Source organism: Rhincodon typus, chromosome 17 (genome assembly GCF_021869965.1).
Source record: "Rhincodon typus isolate 14 chromosome 17, sRhiTyp1.1, whole genome shotgun sequence".
Classification (NCBI taxonomy): Eukaryota; Metazoa; Chordata; class Chondrichthyes; order Orectolobiformes; family Rhincodontidae; genus Rhincodon; species Rhincodon typus.
In genome coordinates, this window is record NC_063348.1 from 3,347,975 (window position 1) to 3,367,201 (window position 19,227).

Consider the following 19,227-nt stretch of genomic DNA (forward strand, 5'->3'; position numbering starts at 1 on the left):
CCGCACCTCAGCCCTCACACCCCCTCCCCGCAATAACAACAAAGATAGAATTCCCCTAGTCCTCACATACCACCCCATGAACCTTTGGATTCAACACATCATCCTCCGCCACTTCCACCACCTGCAAACTGACCCCACTACTAAGGACATTTTTCCCTTCCCACCCTTATCTGCCTTCCGGAGGGACTGTTCTCTCCATGACTCCCTCGTCTGCTCCACACTCCCCACTAGCCCCACCACCCCCGGCACTTTTCCCTGCAACCGCAGGAAGTGCTACACCTGCCCCTACACCTCCTCCCTCATCCCCATCCCAGGCCCCAAGAAAACCTTCCACATTAAACAGATGTTCACCTGCACATCTGCTAATGTGGATATTGTATCTGCTGTTCCCAATGTAGCCTCCTCTACATCGGGGAAACCAAGCAGAGGCTTGGAGACTGCTTAGTGGTGCGCCTACGCTCGGTTTGTGACAAACGACTACACCTCCCAGTCGTGAACCACTTCAACTCCCACCTCCCACTCCTTGGATGACATGTCCATCCTGGGCCTCCTCCAGCGCTACAACGATGCCACCCGAAGGCTGGAGGAACAGCACCTCATACTCCGCTTGGGAACCCTGCAGCCCAATGGTCTCAATGTAACCTTCACAAGCTTCAAAATCTCCCCTCCTTCGACCTCATCCCAAGACCAGCCCATCTCGTCCCTGCCTCTTTGACCTGTCCGTCTTTTCTCCCACCTATCCGCTCCTCCCACCTCACTGACCAACCCCACCCCCCACTTCCTACCTACTAGCCTCATCCCCACCTCCTTGACCTGTCTGTCTTCTGTCCCACCTTCCCGCCTCTCCCCCCCCACTGACCAACACCCACACCAACTCCCTCCGTCACCTTTACTGGCTTCATCCCCGCCTCCGTGACCTGTCCGTCTTCTCTCCACCTATCTGCTCCTCTATCCACCATCCATCATCGCCTCCCCCTCTCGCTATTTATTTCAGAGACCCCTTCCCCTACTCCTCCCCCATTTCTGAAGAAGGGTCTAGGCCCAAAACGTCAGTTTTCCAGCTCCTCTGATGCTGCCTGGCCTGCTGTGTTCATCCAGCTGTACACCTTGTTATCTTAATCTGTATATCGACCCTTCTGCAACTGGGAATACTTACTCTTTATACAGCTATCAAAACTATTCAAAAGCTTCACCACATCTATAAAATGTCCTTTAACCTTCTCAGCTAGAAGGAGAACAAATGCAGCAGCTCCCATGTAGATCATAGAATCCCTACAGTGTGGAAACAGGCCCTTCGGCCCAACAAGTCCACACTGACCCTCAGAGCATCCCACCCTGACCCATCACCCTATAACCCACCTAACCTGCACACTATGGGCAATTTAGCATGGCTAATCCACCTAGCCTGCACACCTTTAGACTGTGGGAGGAAACCCACGCAGACACGGGGAGAATGTGCAAACTCCACACAGACTGTTGCCCGAGGGTAGAATTGAACCCGGGTTCCTGGCACTGTGAGGTAGCAGTGCTAACCACTGAACCACCATGCCATCTCTAAGAGTGACTGAAGGCTGGTATTCCTGGTGTAATTCCATCCCCTCTGCAGTCTACCTAAGGCCTTGAATTCCTTCCTAAAGTGTGATTCCCAGATTACAAACCCATGGACTCCCACAGTTACCTTGACTACACTCTGACATATCTTCCTTTTCCTCAACTGATGATTTACACCCTGACCATGATTGACAGGGCATTCTGCTGGGTCCAACCTGTTTCCCAGATTTCTGCCCTCACCCCTTCCCCTTCTTCATAGAACAGCGTAATGTTTTCCTTGTCCTCACTTTCCAGAGAGGGACCATTCCTTCTGTGACATGCTGGTCCATTAATTACTCCTAATACTTCCTTGTATCTACCCCCATGGCACCTTCCAATCATAGCAGGTGTAATAGTTTCCCTTTACTTCTTTCCTCCTCACAGTTCAAGGGCCCAAATACACCTTAAGTGATTTACTTAAACTTCTTTCAATCTAGCCTACTGTATGCACTGCTCACAATGGCCTCCATTATATTGGCAAATTTAAACACAGACACAAACACAAACATCTTCGCTTTGTCCATAATAACAGCCTCAACCTTCCAGTTGCTTTCCATTTCAATACACTATCTTGCTTTCATATTAACTTTTCTGACTTAGACCAGCCTCAGTGCTCCAGCCAGGCCCAAGACAAACTCATTCATCACTTACATACCTCATTTTTCACTTAAGCACTTTAAAATCTTCAGATGTCAACATTGACTTCAGCAATTTCAGAGCATGAACATTGCTCTCATTTGTTTCTGCCACTTTCCCACCCATACCCATCACTTATTTTGATGGGTTTGCTCTCACTGAGTTGGCTTATTTTCTACTGTTCACACCTATTATCATCTATTTTACAACTATACCACTCCTCTACTACCATCAGGACTCCTTTGTTATTTGTTTTGGGCACCCTCTGTTCCACTTGCTCTTCATCCCTTTGACAATGATATAGAAATTGTCTTTTTCCAGCCCACTTCAGTTCTGAAGGACAGTTTTGTCGGACTTGAAACATTAACTTCCTCACTCCACAGACCTGTTGAGTTTCTGTAAAACTTTCTGTTTTTATTTCAATCTCTAGCATCTACAGCACTTTGCTTTTATTTGAGGATTCCAACTCAATTTTTCCTGTTATTTTCAAAGATTTGTGTATGAATATCCCTAAGCCTCTATGTTCCTCCATCCTGCACCAGTAGTTCTCAATTGCATCCAGCTGGCTGGGACTGTCCTCAATTTGTCCCATTCTTATCCATCTAATTGTAGCCAAAGAATCACTTGCAACAGCTTCTCTTCCTGCCCCCACACAATTACCTCTGTTGCCCCCCAAAGATTCATCCTTGATCATCGAACATTTATCATCTATATGCTGTCCCCTTGACAACATCATCCAAAGGTATAGCTTTCGTTTTCAGATGTAACATAAAATTGTCAACCTGATGAAGCTACAAAACAAAAATATTTCAATGTCAAGTAGTAGTGGCAGCAGCTGACAGACAGAGTTAAATGATCCTATAACCACTAGATCAGTTCTAAGTTCTCCAGTCTTGTGTATTTAATTGTGAATCATAGTGACTAATTAAACAACTAACAAGGGAAGAAGGCTCTACAAATACTTCCATCTCTGAAGATCGGTGCCCAACAAAGATGAAAATGTTTACATCTATATTCAGCCAGAAGTGTTGACCCATCACAGCCTCCTCCTAAGGATCTCAGGAATACAGATGGCAGTCTGCAGCCAATTTCATTAACTTCGCATGATATGAAGAAACAGCTGAAGTTACTGGATACTGGCAAGACTATGGGCCCTGACAATATTACAACATTAGGACTGAAGACTTAAAGGCTCCAGAACTTGCTGCACTCTAACCAAGCTGGTCCAGTAGAGCCACAACACTGGTATCTATCCAGTAATGTGGAAAATTATCCAAGTATGTCATGTCCACAAAAAGTAGGACAAATCCCACCTATCCAATTATGACCTCATCAACAAGTTGATGCAAGTGGTCACAGACAATGCTATCAAGTGGCACTTGCTCAGAAATGACGCGTTCATTGATGCCCAGCTTGAGTTCTGCATGGGCTACTTAGCTCCTGAACTCATTACAGCCTTGACCCAAACCTTGCTCTGAGCTGAACTGCTCAGAGGAGGGCTTGGTGTGATATCCCTTAGCGTCGAAGTAATATTTGACTAAGTATGACATCAAGGTGAGCTAGCAAAACTGGAGTCAATGGGAACCAGGGGAAAACTCTGCACTGATTAGAGACACAGCTAAAAGCCATATAGAATCATAGAATTTTACAGTACAGAAGGAGGCCATTTAACCCATTGTGTCTGTACTGGCTCCCAAAAGAGCTCCCCAGCTGGTCCCATTCTCCAGCCCAAGCTCTAAATTCATCACTTTCAAATACATGTCCAGCTCTCTTTTGAAACCTTCTGTGGAATCCACCTACACCACCCTCCCAGGCAACAAATTCCAAACCCTATAAACTCTCTGAGTAACGAAGTTTGTCCTCCTCTCACTCCTAGCTCACTTGCTGATAATCTTGAAATTGTGACCCATAATTACTGAAATACCAACTAGAGAAAACAGAATATCCTTCTTTACCCTGTCAACATTGTTCATAATTTTGAATACTTCAGCAAGACCACCTCTTAATTTTCTTCACTCCAAGAAGAATAAACCCAATTTCTGTAATCTTTCCGTGTATCTAAAATCCCTCTTTTCTGGTATCAATCTAGTAAATCTCCTTTGCACGCTTTCTAGGGCTTTAACATCCTTTCTTAAATAAAGTGCCCAGAACTGAACACGATACTCTAAATGTGGGCCTGACCAATAGTTTGTAGAGGAGCAGCATCACTTCCTTGCTTTTATACTCTATGTCTCTATTTATAAACCCAAGGACCCTATAAGCCTTATTAACGAGTGTTTCAATTTGCCTGCTGCCTTCAGAGAATTATGCACTTGAACCCTGAGTTCCCTCTGTACTCCCCTCAAAGTTGTACCATTGAGCCTGTATTGTCCCTCCATGTTTCTTCTACCAAATTGCTTTGCCTGACATAACCCTGCATTGAAATTCATCTGCCAGGTGCCTGCCGATTTTGGCCAACATGTCAAAGTCTCTCTGAAGCTCAGTGTCATCTCTCAATTCACTATTCTCCCTAGCTTGGTATCATGAGCAAATTTAGAGAATTTGCACCCTACACCCATTTCTGGATCATTTATGTAAGAGTCCCAACACCTGTTCCTGGAGAATACTATTTTCAACTTGTCTCCAGACTGACAAATGCTCATCTATACCTACCCTCAGTTTTCTATCTTTTAACCAACTTCTAATTCATGCTGCCAGGGACCCATCATTCCCAAACATTTCTAGTTTTCTGACCAACCTGCTATGTGGCACTGTATCAAATGCTTTCTGAAAGTCCAAATATACAGCATTCACAGCACTATCCTCATCCACTGCCTGTGTCACATCATCAAATAACTCAATTAAACTTGTCAGACATGATCTGCCCTCGTCAAAGCCATGTTGTCTGTCCAATATTAACTTACTTTTCTCTAAGTGTATATTTATCTTATTCCATATTACAGCCTCCATCAGCTTTCCCACTATTGATGTCGAGCCGACAAGTCTATGAGGCAGTTTCTGATTGTTGTGATCTTTGTTTAGCTATTTGTTGAAGTTTTATTTTAATTTTCTGATAACCTGTTTATGCTAGCTTGCAAAGACACTTATAACAATTCTGTTCATAATAAGATTATTTGCTTTGTTCAACATAGAACAGATTTTAGCAGCAAGGGAAAATGTGATAACTAAATACGATGTGTTTTGCTGACCCTCTGGAAGGTGTGATCTAATGTGATCAAATTGGACCTAGATTACCTCTTATACCAGTTATCTTCTTTAATATGCATAATAAATTGATGATATACTGCTATTGTATCTACATTTATCTTTTGTAAACTTGTGTATGAATTTTTCTTTCCTACTGAATAAATAAATCAGAAATATTGACTCCCACATAGCAAACAATCTGTGCTACACGTTCCATAAGTCACTTCTCAACACTGTTTTGTAGTTTACTCTTTTGTAAAACAAATTTTATCGTATTGAGTTTCACCCAAAAGGTATGTGTAACCTGGAGACTGTGCCAAATTCTCTGGTATAAAACACTGAGTTGTAGGTGACCAACAACTTTCAGGGACCTCAGTAGCTCGTACTGAGCTTTGAATAAGATGGGAACAAGTAAGGAGGCATCAATATGGATCCTTATACTGACAATCACATTCCCTTATGGCTCAAGCACCTTAGAATGTAAGAATATTCTGTTAAGATATCGATTTTGTGTGCATGAGTTATCTGTTTTTACAAGTGTTGAGTAATCTTTTAAAATCTTTTCAATCTGTACATTGGAATTTGATGCTTCTGCTTTTGTAGCACATCTGTGTTAAAGATGAATAATGTTGTGGAAATATTCTATGTTAGGCCAGCTAAGAAGGAGAATTTTTCAATGAGCATTAAACCCATGGTCAGTTAGAAAATCGATTGCTGATTACCGTACGAAATAGTTAATTGGCAAGTTTCCAATGAATTTCTACTAATTATTTGACTTCTAATTCAATATTAATTGCACTGGTAATTATAAATGCTAGTGTGGTTGTTTTTAAATGAACAAATTTTATTTGCAGATACGTGAGAATTGTCTCTATTTACATATCTGATTAAATAACTGTCTTCTTTACAATTTAGGTTTATTTTTTCTAACTAAACCTGGCAAGTTCAGATTTGTTGATTTTTATTTTTAATATGTTACTGTAATAAAACCAGAAAAAGTAACAAGCCACGCAGTATCTGTGGAGTGAAAAACTGAGTTAATGCTTCAGATTGATGACCTGTCTTAGAAAGAGAAGCAATGAGAGATGTACAGCTTAAAAGCAAGAAATACAAACAAAATGTGTTAGATATACTCAGCAGGTGTGGCAGTATTTTTGGAGAGAGAAACAAAACCATGTTGTAAATCTGTGATCTTTTATCAGAACTAAAAAAAGTTAGAAATGAAATCGATTTGAGCAAGTGAAAGAAGGGAAGAAGAAGGGAAGGGGTGACACGGTGGCTCAGTAGTTAGCACTGCTTCCTCACAGCACCAGGGATCCCAATTCAATTCCAGCCTCAGGTGACTGTCTGTGTGAAGTTTGCATGTTTTCCCTGTGTCTGCATGGGTTCCCTCTGCGTGCTCCGGTTTCCTCCCACAGTCCAAAGACCTGCAGGTTAGGTGGATTGGCTATGCAAAATTGCCTATAGTGTCCAGGAATATGTATTTAGGTGGATTAGCCATGGGAAATGCAGGATTGCAGGGATAAAGTAGAAGGGTGAGTGTGGGTGGGATGCTGTCCAGAGAGTTGGTGTGGACCTGTTGGGCCAAATGGCCTGTTCCCACACTGTAGAGATTCTATGATGAAGAGAAGGAAAGATCTGTGATACAGTGGAGGATAGAAGAGTGATTATGTGAGATCACAGTGCAAGGTGTAAGGCCAAAAAGAGTGGCAATGGGGCAAGCAAAGGAACTGAAGGTGTGTCTAGAGGAGCTGAGAGAGGAAAGATCAAGAATAGCTGCTTTTTGGAAGCAAAGGAAAAGAAAGCAGGAAGCAGGAGAGAAAAATACAAAGTAACAGAGAAAAACAACAAATAGGGCAGAGGTTACAACTTAAAATTATTGAATACGGTATTGAGTTCAGATAGCTGTAATGCACCCAGTCACAAAACTAAGCCTTATTGGAATGTGCAGGAAGCTAAGGTTTTAAAGCAACTGCAGAACAAAGTGAAAAAGTAGCATGGAAAGAATAAAAATATGTCTACGATACGGTACCAAACAGGAGTGAATAAATGACATCCTGTATCTAATCATACATACAGCATACTAGAAGTTGAATTATTTTTCTTTCTGTAGTTTCTGTTTTAATGCAATACCAACAAGCCAGATAAAATATGCTTTACATAATGGATAAGACCAGGATGTTAAGACTAGCATCTAAGTGTATATATGTACATAATCTTATCCCATTTTATGGCCTCCATTAGTTTTCCCACTATTGATGTAAAGCTGACAGGTCTGTGAGCCAAATTCTGATTGTTGTATTCTTTGTTTAGTTATTTGTTGAAGGTTTCGTTTTATTACCTGTTCAACTGTTTGTGCTAGCTTGCAAAGGCATTTATAATATTTCTGTTCATTGTAAGATTACTTGCTTTGTTCAATATAGAACAGATTTTAGCAGCAAGGGAATCTTTGTTATCTAAATATCTGTTTTGCTGACTCTCTGTAAGATATGATCACGTATGGAAATTGGACCTAAATTGCCTCTTACACCAGTTATCTTCTTTAATATGCATAATAAATTGATGATATACTATATTGTGTCCATATTTTTCTTTTGTAAATTTGCACATCAATCTTTCTTTCCTACTGAATAAATAAACCAGAAATATTGAACTCCCATATAGCAAACAATCTGTGCTACAAGTTCCATAAGTCACTTCTCAAAACTGTCTTGTAGTTTACTCTTATAGTAAAACAATTTTATCTTATTGAGTTTCGCCCAGAAGGCATGTGTAACCTGCAGACTTTGCCAAATTTCCTGATATAAAATACTGAGCTGCAGGTGACCAACACCTTATGGGGACCTCAGTAGCTCATAATGAACTTTGAGTAAGATGAGAACACTGAAAATATCAGCAGTCGAGCATAACGTTTAGCAACAAAAGGAAGATGCAGGGCTCAATTTAATGTTCTTGACTGAGGTCCTGCCCCCTGCTTTGGGCATCAGTGGGAAATACTCTTTGCTTCCATGGGTGCAATCTGATCAAACTAAGGGCCAGTACTGGCCAACCCAGATGGGTGCCATCAGGTGCACACAGATTGCAGTTGGAGAGTGAGCACTACCTGCTTAGGTTGTCACTTTCCTGGCATCGTGAGAGTTTGAGAGGAAGGGGAAGGCTACCAGACATGACTAGGCAGCAATCTGTGTACGAATAAAGCAATGGCTGACACAGAAGTACGACTCATAATTCAGGTCCAGTAACAGAGGACCAGGACTGAGAGGACACCAAAGAGGGATGAAAGTCTTGACCCATCTTATCTACCACAAAATACACAGCTATCTGAAAATGTTGGGGAACCAGTTGTGCACAAAGTAGGGTTGTCTAGACGGATGGCCATTGTTATGGCAATTGTGTGACTCTGGTATTTTTAAATCAGACCCATGTTTGCTCAGGAACAAAAACAAAGTTGCTGGAAAAGCTCAGCAGGTCTGGCAGCATCTGTGAAGGCAAAAACAGAGTTAACGTTTTGGGTCCGGTGACCCCCCCCTTCCTCAGAACCGTGTTTGCTCAGTCCTCCCTTCATCCCCACCCTTTGACTGCCAATTTGTGGCCAACCCACCCACCAGTCATTTAGCAGCCCCCCACTCCTTGTGAGAAATGGGATCTGTGACAGCTTCTCCCCAGACCTGAATCAGGGCTGGAAACACCCTGACATTAATTTTGTAATCCTGAAATTAACATTCGGTGCTATAATGTAGAAGTTATAGTGATAGGTAATTGGGTGATTTACTACATTCCTATGGTTTTACCACATCGATTATTCTGATGGGGTTTGATATAAAGTTTTATCGTAAAATAGGGGACAGTGAATTCAAACACATATGGTATTGGTTAACATACAACAAATAGCAAAATTTTTAAGAATATAGAAGTGATAGCTTTGATTAACAGAGCACTATTCCAACAGTCTAATGTATAAGCATCTTGCCATAACTTTGCAACATGAAATAGTTCACATTGTTATATATTTTATGTGGAATTCATCAGTCAATTGTAATTTTGTGTTTGTTTTTAGATGGAACAACAGGACCTCCTTTGCTTGACAAGACAGTGGTGCTATTTCCAGAATTGACATCAGCTCAGTACTTTACAAGTAAGTTGACAACCAAATTAATAAACTTGCCTTTTAGTTGTAAAACTATTCTGTTTTACAGTTGGGAGATCTAGTTAATGGACTAACATCCATGGTCAGGACATTGTAAAGTTTCAAAAAAAAAAGCAGAAGATGTGATATATCAAGTAGTTCAAGTGCAAAGTAATTTGGAAAAACTTTGAAATCTGAAATAGAAACAGAAAATACTGGAAATATTCTGCACCTTGGTCAGGGAGTGTCTGTTGAGACAGAAACAGAGTTAACATTTAATTTTGTATTAAGAGGAATAGTAATTTTTATACTCAAAGGGTAGTGAATCTTTTATATTCTTTATTCAATAGGAATGTGAATTCTCCATCATTGGATATATTTAAGATTGAGATAGTCAGATTTTTTGTCACTCAGAAGATTAAAGGATATATGGGAAAATTGAGCTGAGGCCAAAGATATGACAGTATTGAATCATTGAATAGTCACGAGGGCCTGTATGAATTATTTGTGTTCCTATTTCTTATGTTCATTTGACCTTTCATCAGAACTGGTAATGCTTGGAGATGTAACATCATTTCAGCCAAAGGAAAGGGAAAGGGGGAATGACAAAAGAGTTGATAATGTGAGGCAAAATATGAAGCTAATGAGACAAGTAAGGGAACAAAAGATGGGTCCAAAGCAGATGTCAACGGGAAAACAAAATCATCATCAACCATCTCTATCCAAAAACAAAGTGGCAAAGGTGATGATCTGAAACCTTTGAACTCAATGTCATGTCCAGGAGGTTATGAGTCCACACGACTGTATAGTGTTTTGTTTGAAAATGAGTTTCCACTCTGTGAGCTTAGATGAGCTCCAAAGCTTTCATTTAGAAAGGGTGGCAGGCTGATGACAAAAAGACCAGGGTGTGAGTACAGGGAAGAATTAAAATGGCAGGCCACCAGAAGTTCAGGAGTACATTTACAAACTGAACTGAAATGTTTTGGGTAATTATGAGCCAATTTCCATTCATCTTTTGCCCCCATATCGCCTATCTCTGACACTTCCTTGACTTACCTGACTCAGTACCTGGAGGGATGAGGCATCTTTACAGTAGTCCACTGATTCTTATCTTGATTTAACTGGCTGATGCCTCATTTCTTGGAAGGACTTTAATCCATTTTCTTATTTTTGTTGCATCAGTTCCATAACATGTGCCTCAGGTATATCTTCATCCTTCCTTAAAGGAGGATAAATTGTCTTCCAGTCCCTGTGGTTGACAGCCCGTGACCTTATTCATTCCATTTCCTAAATATTTGCTTTCACTTGCTTCCATCACGCTGAAAACAATTATAGGCTTCCCCTTGCTCTCACCTTCCATCTTGACCATGTCTGCATTCGACAAATTTTGATCCACTCTTTTCACTGCTTTCAGAATGTACAACCAAATAAATCTTCCTCGTCCTTCTACATCTTCCTCTACGCTCCCCTTTCAGAATTGTGAAAGGACCATTTCCTCTAATACCTGTAAACTCCTCAGTCACCCCCAATATTCCATTTCCACCAGCAAATACAGGAAGTGCAGCATCTATGCTTTCCATTACCCAAGGGCCCAAACACTCATTCCAGGTGAAACAATAATTTAGTATATTGGGTCATCAGTGTGCAAAACACTCATTCAGTTGGAACTCCAGGCCCACAGCAATTATCTTAACTGCCCTCTGAAATGACCTAGCAAGCCACTGAGTTGTATTAACTGGTAAAGAAAAGACTCCTAAGAAAGGAATGAAACCAGTCAGACCAGCTGGCATTGACTAAGGCACTGGAAATGAAAACAGCAAAAACAACACTGTGACCCTCTGAGGTTCTCCATGCTATCATCTGTGGGCTAGTGCCAAAATTGAGAGAGCTGTCCCACAGATGAGTGAAGCAATACTCACGGAATCATGCCAATGCCCCAGACAATGCCATCCCTCGGTACGTGAGAATGGCAGCACAGTGGTATACAGCTGAAAGGAATTGTCCTGCACCTACTCAGCATTTGACTGCGTCTGTGGCATCAAGAAGGCCTAGCAAACTGGAGTCAGTGAGATTCAGGAGAATAATTCCTCACTAATTGGAGTCATACCTGACACAGAGGAAGATGGTTGAGGTTGTTAGAGGTCAGTCATATCAGCTCCAGGACATCTCTGTAGGAATTCCTCAAGGTAATGTCCTAGGCACAAAAATCTTCCAATTTGAGGTCAGAAGTGGGGATGTTCTGCATTTGTGACTTATTAGGCACCGAAACAGTCCATGTGCAAATGCAGCAAGACCTGGATACTATTCAGGTTTGGGCTGACAAATAGGAAGTATTATTTGTGCCACACAAATTCCAGGCAATGGCCATCTCCATTAAGAGAGAATTCAACAATCCCCCCTTGACATTCAGTGGCATTAACATTGCTGAATCCCCTATTAGCGACATTCTGGGGTAACCTATGACCAGAAACTGAACTAGACTAGCCATATAAATATAGTTGCTACAAGAGCATGTGCGAGGATAGGAATCCTGCAACTAGTAACTCACAGTTACTGAGTCCCCAAAGCCTGTCCACCACCTACAAGGCAAAACTCAGGAGTGTGGTGGAATGCTCTCACTTGTCTGGATGAGTGCAGCTCCAGCAAAACTCAAGAAGCTTAATACCATCAAGGACAAAGCAGCCCACTTGATTGGCATCACGTCCACAAATATTGACACCCTCCTCCACTGATGCTCAGTAGCAAAATTGTGTACCATCTACAAGATGGATTGCAGAAATTCACCAAACCTTAGACAATATCATACAAACCTATAACCACTACCATCTAGAAGAACCAGGGCAGCAGATACATGGGAATACCACCACCTTCAAGTTCCCCTCTGAGCCACTCAACATCCTGACTTGGAAAGATATCACTGTTCCTTCCATGCCACTGGGTCAAAATCTTGGAATTCCCTTCCTAATGGCATTGTGAGTCTACCTACAGCTCTTAGACTGCAGCAGTTCAAGAAGGCTGTTCACCATCATCTACTCAAAAATAAACTAGGTAATAATGCTGTCCCAGCCAGCGATGGCCACATCCAATGACAGAATTTTAGAAATGGAGTTCCTGGAAGGATAATTGCAATGGAGCACAAATGGAGGTTCTGCATGAGATCTGAGAAGGTAATGATCCATTGAAGGGAGGAGCTGGTATTTAGATTTCTTCAGAACTTGAAAAAAAGCCAGCCTATGAAGCATGTTTTCATAGAGCAGCCAGTGTCAACCTTATCTTCTTTCATACATTGTGTTCTGTATTTCTCGCAAAGCAATTTATCAGGTTCATAAAGAAAAAATGATCAGAACGATTTATCAAGGTTAATAATTAAACAATATTTCTTCACTCAAAGAAAAGCTTAAGACAACAGATACTGGAGATCTGAGATAAAAGAAACAGAAAGTGCTTCAGAAACTCAGTCGGTCTGGCAACATCTGTGGAGAGAGAAGCAAAGTTAATGTTTTAAGGCTGGTATGACACTTGACTCAAAACATTTACTCTGTTTCTCTCTCCACAGATGCTGCCAGACTTACTGAGTTTCTCCTGCACTTTCTGTTTCCATAACAGCATTTATTTACTGATTACATTCATGAAGTTTAATTGTCTATTTTCACTTCATAGGTCACAATCCAAACCACAATTTCCGTGTATGCAGTACCTGGGGAAATTACCACTTTAAAACCTTTGATGGTGACGTTTATTATTTTCCTGGAACCTGCAATTATGTCTTCGCTTCCCAATGTTTAAGTAGTTATGAGGAATTCAACATCCAGATGAGACGTTCCATTGTCAATGGCTTACCAAGGATCACTCACATTGTCCTGAAAGTTGATGGATCAGTTATTGAAGTACAGAATTCAGTTACTTTAGCTGATGATAATGTGTAAGTTGTTTTGTAATTTGAAGCTTTCATTTTGCTGTTTTCAACATATACCAGATTTGCACACTGCATATTGTGTTGGGGGAGGGAGTGGGGAAGGGTGATTTGTAGAATTTTAGTCTGGATTTTCTAAACACAGTTGGGAACACAACAACAAAAACAGAAGTTGCTGGAAAAGCTCAGTAGGTCTGGCAGTATCTGTGAAGAAAAAAATCAGAGTTAATATTTCGGGTCAGGTGACCCTTCAACAACCTGGAACACAACAACCTGGTTATTTCTTGGTCCCAAATGTGCGGCTCAACTGGGTTGCTGATTTGACCATGTTTCTAAATGCTGTAATTGAAAAGGAGGTGAATTCAGCAGCCATTAGGGAAACGAAACAGAGGGCAACTGTGCAAAATTAAGGTACTGCTCATTTCTAGTGCAGGCTACTCAAGACCCTGATGGTTTTAAATTTAAAAAAAAATCTTCTGTCACCCTGTAATGGGTCTGCCTAATGTGCACCAGTGTTCAGATTCATTGAAATAACCACGAAAAGTTGCAGTGTCAATCTTAAATGAACTTTAGTAGCTTCTTAATTGGAGGCGAATGTGTATCCATTCCTTCCCCCTGCCAGTGTTTTGAAAATTGAAGACAGCCCTGGAGGAGTTGAGATCCAGAGTCAGGGTTTACATTTTTAAATGCCACCCACACTGAGCCCTTACTCTGCAACCATTTGAAAACAGGCCCACAGTATGTAATAGGGTAAAAAAGAAATTGTATTTAGCATATCCAACTCACAGCAGTCTTTTTCCCCACAAGAACCACCACCTAATCCTGTTGACCTGCTCATGGTCCCTGGCCCATAACATTTCTCTTTTGAAAACATCAAATGAGAAAACAATTTCTGGATTCCACATCAACAACATTCTGATCACCCTTCTGTAGTGAATTTTCTCAAAGTTATCCTTGTAATCCTTTTATGATCCTACATTTGGCTGTCCTGTTACAATTTTGCTGAATGATAGAATCATCAATCATAACCATTAATGATCTTAAACAGCTCCAACAGGTCAGCCATTACCTTCTTCTTACCAGTGAACAAAACCAAAACTCATCAAATCTCACTTTTGGAGGACGCTCCATCATTGAATCATCCAAGTAAACCTTTGCTGCCTGTTTTGCACTGCATCTGATAATGGGTTCTCAAGGTGTGCTCATTACTTCCAATTTATCCAGGATGTTCCTCAACATAAAATACAACCTCCTTGTTCCTTCAGGGTAGGCAACCTGGCAAAAACACAGAGGCTGAAATTTATGCATCCCGGGTGGGTGGCAGGTGTGGAGTGTCAAGGTATGGCTTGGCATGTGGGGAAGGGTCATAAAATTGGGCACCATGCCTGTCTGCTTGCCTTTGGCCAAGCAAGTATTTTATGAACAGCAGGGGCATGATCTTGGGTGGCCTGCATGCCCATGGGCCAGTTGAGGCTGTGCAAGGTGCACCAGTGATGTGAGAGGCCAATGTCAGATCTCCAGGTATCATCTCCATCAGGTTCTGCAGGCCTGGTGGATGGACTGAAGAAGGTTTGGGGGTATGCTTTCTAGTCAGGCATCTTTGTGCAGATCAGATACCCCCCTTTAAAGATGTGAACTCAAACCACCCCCCTGCCCCTCCCAGTACCTCCACAGCGTTCTTTCCTCCTTTAATTTTCACTCTCTACTCTGTAACCTCCTCCCTTCCCTCACCAGGGCCTGCCACCCTAGCTCCATGGGAGACCAGGATTAATCTCCCCCAGGATTAGTCTGAACTGCGGTGTTGAAAACCTTCCTCAAGAACTGTTGTTGTCCCAGTATTGGGATAGTGCCCTCAGTGTTGCTGCTGGGACAAGAGACTTGCAGACCATTTGATTGGCAAGATTGCTTTTGCTAGGGACCAGAAGTCCCACCGCAACCTACTAAAAGTTATATGACCGTTAAATAGCTGGAGAGTTAACTAGCCAAGTGAAGGTGACTTTGCTGGCATGGAGACACTTCCCCCGGCATAATGTTCAGTGTAAATTTTCCATTTTCCTTTATCAAGCCCTAACTTCTTGTGTTGTATCCTTTGATACCAGAGCATCAAAACATAAAACCCTTCAAATACTCCACTGCATTTAAATTCTAGGCAGAAAATGTGTTCATCTTTTACCTAGTTCTGTTTCCAAAATATATTGCCTCACACTTGTCAATTGAACTGCTTCTATTGTCTACATATGCAATAAAAGCAAAGTACAGCAGGTGCTGGAGATTTGAGATAAAAATAGAAATTGCTAGAAAAACCCAGCAGGGCTAGCAGCATCTGCACAGCAAGAAATAATTTAATGTTTCCAGTACGATATGATTCTTCCTTGGAATAGTTTCCCTTGCATTTCCTATTTTCATGACTATTTGTCCAATTTTGATATTGTTCTTTCTGTTCCTAAATCCTAAATGAGTTATATCTAAGCTAAGAGTGACCCCACATACAAACCTTGTGATTCTAGAGCCAATATAGTAATTTTTTTTTATCCAGCTATGTATGATGTTTGTAACTGTAGTAAACTGTCTCATAATACACACTATAATAAATGATGGAAAGACCATTGTACTCTGAGGAGTCAGGATTATTAAGAGTTGACATGATCAATGACATCGCTGCAGAAAAGTCAGAACATTGCAGAGATAACACATTTAGAAAGGATGGCGAATGGAATAAGTGAGGTGAAAAGGCTGTAACATAACATAATTGCAACAGCAAAAACTGACAGTCATTAGTAAGGCAGAAATAGAATCCATGTGGATAGTATAGAGGTAATAAAGGATAAGTTATATTGTTAGAGGCAGTCTACCATCCACCACATTGGAGAATGAGGGTGGAGGAAGAAATATGCAAACACAGTTGTAAAATAAGTGAAAATGTTGAATTGTAATCATAGGGGATTTCAACAACCTGAAGATTAATTGACCAGAAGAATCTCAGAATCACAGATGTGTTATGGTGCAGAAGGAGGCAATTTGGGCCATTGTATCTTCACCAGCTCTTCAAATGAGCATCATTACCTACTACCAATTTCCCAATTTTATCTCCCATCTCTTTGCACATCGTTTTTATCCAAATGATCATGCAATACTCTGTTGAATTCCTCCAACTGAACCTGTCTCTACCACACTTCTTTCCCTAGCAACTGTGTGAAAAGACTTTTTCTCACTTTGCATTTGCTCCTTTTGCAAACCATTTTGCAAATCCATGACCTCTGGTTCTTGCACATTTAAAGTAAAAGAGAAGAGAATTGTTCAGTAATTATTTTGGTTCAGTATTTACCAGGGAGACAATTCAGGTGGGTATGATCATCAAGAGTTGAGATTATGATGATTTAGGTATGGTGTAAATGAGATTAATGTCAATTATGTTGATGTAACTGATCACACAAATCTGACATCTGTCAGACAAAAGACACCAGTCTAGAATTAGGATCTGAAGAGAGAAGCCTTCAACACAACATTAGAGAGCTGTACTTGAGAACTCACCGTGTCTCACAGTACTAAAGGAGCTGAAGAACTTACTCAGTGATAAGGGTCAAGCCCCTGAGGCCAGTGAATGTAGCCCTAACCCTAGCTTGAGATGCTCCAGACTGGCATCTCAATGTACAGGGAACAGTGTTGGGTTAAAACATTAATTGAAGCAATGAACACATTTTTAATAAGGGAGCAGAAATTTTAAACAAACCAATCAGATTGTAAAGATAAAATCCCTAGTCCATATAGATTGTACGAAAAAGAAATAGCAGGAGCACTATCATCCATATTTATGCATTAATTTGTTAGAAAAAGGACTGGAGAATAACCAAAATTACATCTATATTGAAGGAAGGGGATAGAAACTAGCCTAATCAGTTTAACAGCACTGTTAGGAAAATAATGGAATTCTTGCTAAAGAAAAAAATTAGGAAAAAAATCTAGCAACTAAAAAATATAATGATTATTCTGGGTAGACTTTAAAGGTAAAAGTCTGGCTTTAACAACCTCATTGTATTCTTTAAAGAAGTAGCAGAAAAGGGTGATGTAGGATATGTAATTCATCAAGTTTTCTAAAAGGCTTTTGAAAACGTGCCACACAATCGACGAAAGTCAGAACATGCAGAATCGGGATAAGTCACAGAATGGGATCAAAGGTAGCAATTCAAAGGTGGCTAAAAGTAGAGAGTCCCCAAAGAATCAGTACTGGGCTATTTTGGTTAACAGCTTAAATTAATAATTAGTCTGTATTCAAAAACACAATTAATAATTTGGGGAGGGAGAGGCTAGTTAAAACTAGTCAAGACTGCAGCAAATCAGAGGAAGACAATAATATCTTAAGAGCATAAAATTTTGAAATGAATTTCACCACAGATCATTGTGATTTTGGTGAGAAAAATTGGGAGATCACATATTGTTTGAAAGATAAGAATTTTATATTGAATGTTGGTTCAATCATACTTAGAAGAACTGTAACAAAAAGTGCTGGAGGAGCTACAGAAAATATTTACAAGGTTGAGGGTGCAGAGGAGATTCACTAGGATGCTGCCTGCAGTTTTTCAGCTGCAAAGAGATACTAGATTGGCTGGTGTTGTTTCTCTTAGACCAAAGAAGTCTGTGAGAAAACCTGATTTGTGCATGCAAAATTATGAGGGGAACAGAAAGATAAGTGGCAGGAAGTTTAGTGGGAACTTTTAGAAAAATATTATCATCCAGAGAGTGGGAGTTATCTGGTACTCATTGCCTGAAAGGATGGCAGAGATGGGCATCCTCACGATCTTTAAGAATAATTTAGATAAACAATTGAAACACAATAAATTACAAGGCTATGGGCCAAATGCTGGGAAATGGAATACAAAAACAGAAATTGCTGGAAATACTCAGCAGGTCTGGCAGCATCTGTAGAGAGAAAACACAGTTAACATTTTGGTCCAGTGACCCTTTTCAGGACTTATTTTAGCAAGGAAAAGGTTGATAAATATGCTGAAGATGATGGGTGGGGAGAAGGGGAGAAGTAAATGGTAGGTGGAGTTGGAGCCCAAGGAAGGAGAAAAACAATTGAGCAGAGAAAGGGATAGGTAAAGGTCAGCCTGGAAGAATCAATAGCTGCTAAAGGGGTCCATTAATGGCTGAAAATGGGTTGTTTGTGGCAGATAGATGCTTGATGACCGGTCGAGACATAATGGGCAAAAGGGATTCTATCCATGCTGATTCTATCAACTGGAATAACCTTCTAAGGCTCCTTCCAGAGCACCTTCCAAACGTGTGACCTCTCTCATCTAGAATGACAAGGCAGAAAATAAATGCCTAGGAACACCATTGCCTGCAAGTTTCCCTTGAAGTCATACACCCTTCCTGGCTCTGGAACTACATCACCTTCTTTCGATATTGCCAAACTAAAATCCTGGAACTTCCTCCCTACCACATATGGAAGCTCAAGAAGGTGGCTCACCATTATCTTCCAACAGCAGATGGGATGGTCAATAAATACAGACCTTTCCAGAAACATTGACATTTCACCAATAAATAAATTGCATGAGAAAAGGAAGTTCTCTGGTGGTTTGCCGAGAATGGGATAATGAGTGAGGATGATAGTGATTGTTTTGGACAAGTTGGAATTTGTACAGGAGCTAAATCTGTTGGATAGAGTTGCAAATAAAACTAACAAATAAACAGAGATAGTAGGAACTGCAGATGCTGGAGAATCTGAGATAACAAGGTGTAGAGTTGGATGAACACAGCAGGCCAAGCAGCATCA

At 40.8% G+C, this 19,227-nt stretch overlaps 1 protein-coding gene across 1 annotated transcript in view; it reads left to right on the forward strand.

The window, feature by feature from the left end:
• The first annotated feature begins 11,463 nt into the window (after positions 1 to 11,463).
• Positions 11,464 to 19,227, forward strand: part of LOC109924216 (mucin-5B-like) — a 123,435-nt gene continuing 115,671 nt past the window's right edge. Inside the window, exons 1-2 of the mRNA XM_048607281.1 lie at positions 11,464 to 11,494; positions 13,199 to 13,460. Coding sequence (XP_048463238.1) covers positions 11,464 to 11,494; positions 13,199 to 13,460 — 293 coding nt within the window. The remainder of the gene's footprint in view (positions 11,495 to 13,198; positions 13,461 to 19,227) is intronic.